The sequence below is a fragment of the Merops nubicus genome, unplaced genomic scaffold, assembly GCF_000691845.1.
Source record: "Merops nubicus isolate BGI_N331 unplaced genomic scaffold, ASM69184v1 scaffold13721, whole genome shotgun sequence".
Taxonomy (NCBI): domain Eukaryota; kingdom Metazoa; phylum Chordata; class Aves; order Coraciiformes; family Meropidae; genus Merops; species Merops nubicus.
In genome coordinates this window covers 33,680-38,663 of record NW_008587693.1, presented here as the reverse complement: position 1 = coordinate 38,663, position 4,984 = coordinate 33,680, and the positions used below count along the sequence as shown (strand labels likewise).

General features: G+C 49.2%; 1 protein-coding gene across 1 annotated transcript in view; it reads left to right on the top strand.

The window, feature by feature from the left end:
- The window catches only part of LOC103781313 (calcium-dependent secretion activator 1-like), a gene marked incomplete at its 5' end in the record, with an annotated part of 70,696 nt that overhangs the window by 39,548 nt on the left and 26,164 nt on the right, over window positions 1-4,984 (top strand). Inside the window, 2 exons of the mRNA XM_008949021.1 lie at window positions 582-656; window positions 1,727-1,810. Of these exons, the coding sequence (XP_008947269.1) occupies window positions 582-656; window positions 1,727-1,810 (159 nt within the window). The remainder of the gene's footprint in view (window positions 1-581; window positions 657-1,726; window positions 1,811-4,984) is intronic.

Here is a 4,984-nt window from a genome sequence, read left to right as displayed (position 1 = left end):
CTGAACCCGGTGCGTAACTTTGGCCCGAGTGCTTTGCTGCAGTAGATGGGAAGGGTGCAACAGCGTTCCCGGTGGTTCCACTCCCTGCAAGCTCCCCTGGAGCTGCAGACCCTCCCCACTCCCCTTCCAAGGGCTGGGTGGTTTGCGGTGCCCTAGGCAAGGGCAGCCTTGTCAGGTGCCCTCCATGTGCAAAGTGAACAGGAGAAAGCCTGCAGAACTGAAGCAAAAGCACTTCAGAGTCTCTAGGAGTGCTGGGTGCTGGTGCTCACAGGGATGGCAAAGCCTCCCTCCCACCCCCCACGACATCTGTGTGTGGCTCCCAGAGCTGAGGGCTCACAGAAGAGGGCAGGGTTTGCCCGTGCTTCACAAACTGATGTAATATCCTCCTGAATTCAAGGTATCTCCTGCAACCGTAAGTAACCGCGGGCCAATATAGTGGAGCACAGGGTCATAAGCTTCATAATTCTCTGTTTTAATACTGCATAGTGTGGTTTACCAGGGGAAGAGGCTGACAACCATAGAGCTCCTGCCTGTGATCAATGCTTATATTTTCCTTCCCTTCTCCTTTTATTTTTCTTTAGCACCAGTACCATTCAAAAATAGATGAACTAATTGAGGAAACCGTCAAAGAAATGATAACACTCCTAGTGGCAAAGGTAACCTTCGGCTCCAGGTGAAGTGATTCACTGTTAACATTGCATTTTTAATATGTGTGTTTCCATTAAAATGTGACACATTAAGATGTTGAATTGGCTTCTTGTTTCTCACAGGCAAGATCATACATCTCCCAGTCCTTTCATGGTGACTCTTTGATGATTAGGAACTGCGTGAGATGTAACGTGCTGCTAGCAGGATTGCCATACTGGGCCAGAAGTGGTTTTAAAGAAGGGGTGTTATGTTAATGGGGTAACACCCCATGGTCAGCATCACCCCACGGCACTGAGGGTAGTTGCAGTTGGGGGTGGCACTGCTAAGTGCTGCTGTGTAGATGTTGGGTGGCACGCAGAAGTGGTCACCACTCCTATGTATAAGGTTGTATGGACAAAATAACTCCTCTTGTGCAAGATCACCATGTGCTCTTCTAAGAAATTAATTTAGAGGTGACAGTAGTGGGAAATACATTCCAAAATGTCAGGTTTAATTGTTTGGAAATTGTTTTTCATCAGAGTGGGCTCCTGTAGTGCAGCTGCCAGCATTTCCCTTGGGTTGTTGTGTAGGTCTGGTACACTGCGCTAACACAGAGGGGAACTGGTACATAGGGAGAAAGATGGTGGGGTGTGTTTTCCTCTAGTTTCAAACTTTCTGAGAACAAGTCATCCCTATTATACAGTGGAGACCTTTAAACATAATCTGCCAACATATGCCAGTTCAATTTTTCTGCAAGAATACCCAGCTAGCTGCGTGCTTGACACTGTGTACTGGGAGCAAGAACCAGCAGCTTCCCCATCCGGAGAGGCTGGGCTGGCTGGTCCGTGTGCTGCACCCAGTTCCTGTCCCCAGCATCGCCATGTCACCAAGGGGTGACTCCCACCCAGCAAGAGGTGGACCACGTAGCACCCGAAAGGCAATGCTCTTTTCTCCCTCTCCCCAGCCTGCTGTGCTTGGGGACAGGTCATCTGTTCCTTTGGCAGTGCCGAGAACTCCACTGGCTGCTTTAAAGCTGATGCTGATTTTTTACACCCTTGTTCAATTATTCAAAATAATTGCAGTGTTTTTGTCTTTGTAGTTTGTCACCATTTTGGAAGGAGTCTTGGCCAAACTGTCTAGATATGATGAAGGAACTTTGTTTTCTTCTTTCCTGTCATTTACTGTAAGTACAGACAGTGTTTTCTTCCTTCCGTTTTATTTTTTTTTCCCTGGATTGTGATCTCCTGCCCTCCCAGGATTAGATCAGCTACATAATGATCGTGCCATTCTGTGATGTTTGAATACTGTAACCCCCACATGAAAAGACAAACAACCTGCATACAGATACACAGTACCTAAGAACCCAAGATGCACAGGCCATTGTGTTGTAGGACAGAGTAGAGCCATCCTCAGTCATCAGTCAGGTTCACGGAGTTTATTTTGTTGAGGATGAGTATGAAGATGAAAAATAATCATTACACTGGACATGCAATTTCCCTGCCTAAAGAACTTGCTTTGTTGCAACCTTGCATGATGGATGTGTTCCTGTCAGTCTTCTGGCCATAACAGTGACCTGAAGTAGTAAAAAACAAAATAAGGGAGGTCTAGCAAGTGCCTTTGTGTTTCTAAAAGAGAACAAGGTAAGGGAAATGCCACAAGGTTACGCAGGACAAGGTGCCTCTAATGCCACATTTCTCCCTGATGTTGCAGAACAAATCCACAGCTCACCACAGTATGTATTTCCTAGAAAGGTGCAGGATAAGAACAGTATCTGTGCAAAATCGGCCTCAGAGCTTAGCAATCTGAGCTGTATTCCAGGAAAGTGTTGTGACAGCTTCTTAGGACAAACACGTAGCAGCTGATTTCCAAAAGTCTTCTGAAAATGCATGCCAGGATGTTTACACGAGTGTCTCTTTGCAAGGGTGGTGTCTTTTCTCTCAGCTCACAGGCAGGTGAGCACCCAGGTGCAGGTGGCTGGGCTTGCTTGGAAAGCTGCATGAAGAGTTCCACCCCTGGGCCCCCTGCCTGCTCGTGCAGCCCGGCCTGCACTCCCTTCTTCACAGAGACTGGGCAGGAGCCAGGAGGCACTGCTCTGCAAATGGGAAGGCTTCACAAAATCCCATTCAGGAGTTGTCTTAGCTCTGTCGTTTGCTACTTTGGGGCCTTTGTGCTGAGTTTGAAGCAGATTTGTGGGATTCATTTGGAAACAGGGATGGATGTGGGGAGGCTCACCAGTGGAGGCAAGAAACTCTGCTCATGGGCAGATGTGGGCATACGAAGTCTGGGAGCTTATCTAACTACCACGGAGTTCAGTCTGCACATCCTGACTTTTCAGGTGTGCTGGAGACAGTTTGTTCTTCAGAGGAGGGGAAGGGAGGGTGTCACTCACTGCCCCGTGGGGAAACTCTCCTCCCAGGTTAACCTCTGTGTGTTTACAGCCCCTGTGCTGTGCTCATCCCTGCTCAGGATGATGCAGGGGATGGCTTGAGGTGGACACCTTCCCTTGCTCCAGTGCTGAGGAGGGTTAGGACGTGCTCACATGCCAGCAGCAGAGGCTGTGGGGGCGGCAGCTTTCCAGGCATCGGACACACTAGCATCAGCCTGGGTAGACAGGGTAGCGTGCAGCCCTTCCTTCTCCGTGAATCCAAGCTGTTCCTTGGCTGATGCTGCACTGCTCCCACCACATCCTACTGTTTATGCTGCTGAGTGCTGCTCCCTTCCATTGCTGAACAAACCCCCCGGCCACACCTGAGCTCTCAACAGGAGGCAGCAGTCAGTGCATGGGGTTCAAGCATCCTCACTCTACTGCTCCTCAGACACTTGCCAACAACTAACTGCCCCAGCAGCAGCAAAACAGCCTGTCCTGCTCCAGCAACCCCACAGCCTTTGAACCTGCCCCTGTAGCCTCAGTTTCTTGACTGTCCAGCCAGGAAAGAATGTGCATCCAAATAGTTACTGTGTGTGCTGTATACACGTCCCCAGAAAGGTGCTGAGCCCTCATTCTCAGTGAGGAGGGGTCAGGATTGCTCCTTTCCAGGCAAAGGATGTCATTATTTGGCCTGCTTGTTTGCTGGGAGCCAGTGGGCAGCACCAGCTGCAAGAGGAGGCTGAGGAACAGCCCCAATCCTTTAGCACTGGGCTTAGAACGTCTCCCTTCCCTGCAGTAGTAATGTCATTTGCTGTGTTTAGTCTTTGCAACGATAAATAGAGAAACTCTCTCTTGTTACAGCATGCTTGCACCACCTCCCACGTTTTCCCTGTCTGAACAAATACAACAAAGTGTGATGGTCCAAGCCGCTGAGCTCTAGAAAGCATTAGTCTCCCACCTCCTTCCACTGACTTCTTTCATTGCGTGTTTTCCAGGCGCTCTGCAAGTGACATGTAATCGGGGGTCTTGTGACAGACAGTTTTGTCACCTAGTGGGATATCCTCATTTCCAATTCTGGCCTCGAAATTCAAGATAAAATTAATGCATCTGTTGTCCTAATAAATTCTCACTAGCCACTTCTCCTTGCAGAGCACTTTGAGAGGAAAACACCATTCTAAATTTGGCCAGACTTTTTTCTGTTGTTGTTCTGTTTGTTGCTATACTGAAGTGCATCTCGGCGGCAGCAGCCCGGGCCCTGGCTGGGCGTCTGCATGTGCAGATCCACTGAGTCACAGGAGTGACAGCTGCTAAAATCCCCTTGAATCTGGATGGCCTCTGTAGGTGGAGAAATTACACCTACGGCAATTAAAACTAAAGGCTGCATATCACCCGAGGGAGACAGAAGTAAAAGATCTTATTTTTGTTCTGCGCAAAATTTGTATGGTAAACTGAGACGTTTCATGGCAAAGTCACATAATTTGTGAAAAACGGCAGCCTAGCAAAAATCACACAACATCCGGCAGTTTGGAAATTTCACTAAATGTAGCCAAATCTGAGTTTAAAGAAAAACAAGTAATTATTCTGATTAAAGGGGAGTGGGCAGGAGAAGGAGCTCAGATTTTTGTGGGTGGAGGGAGGAGATCGCTGGAAGCCAGCTGAATTATTCTTGTTGCCTCTTGGCTTTGGGGAAGAAGGTGGTTTGAGACAGTGGTGCTAAGCTGGACCTCAGGGTGTTAAGTCCACATTCAGACTGTAGATTTCCTGGGGTGCCGCTGCATTGCTTCATGCCCTGGGTGATATCTGAAGATGCAGGTGGACCTCAGCTGGATTCTGCAGGCTGTCGAGCCACGCGGTTTCCCGAGCTCCCCCTGGTTCCTCAGCTTTGGTGCTCAGCTGAAGAGCTGGTTTGGAGCTAGCTCGGGCAGCTCTGCCTACGGCTGCTCCACGCCGGCGTGGGTGTGCCAAGACCGCCCGCTCCCGTGGAGCCGC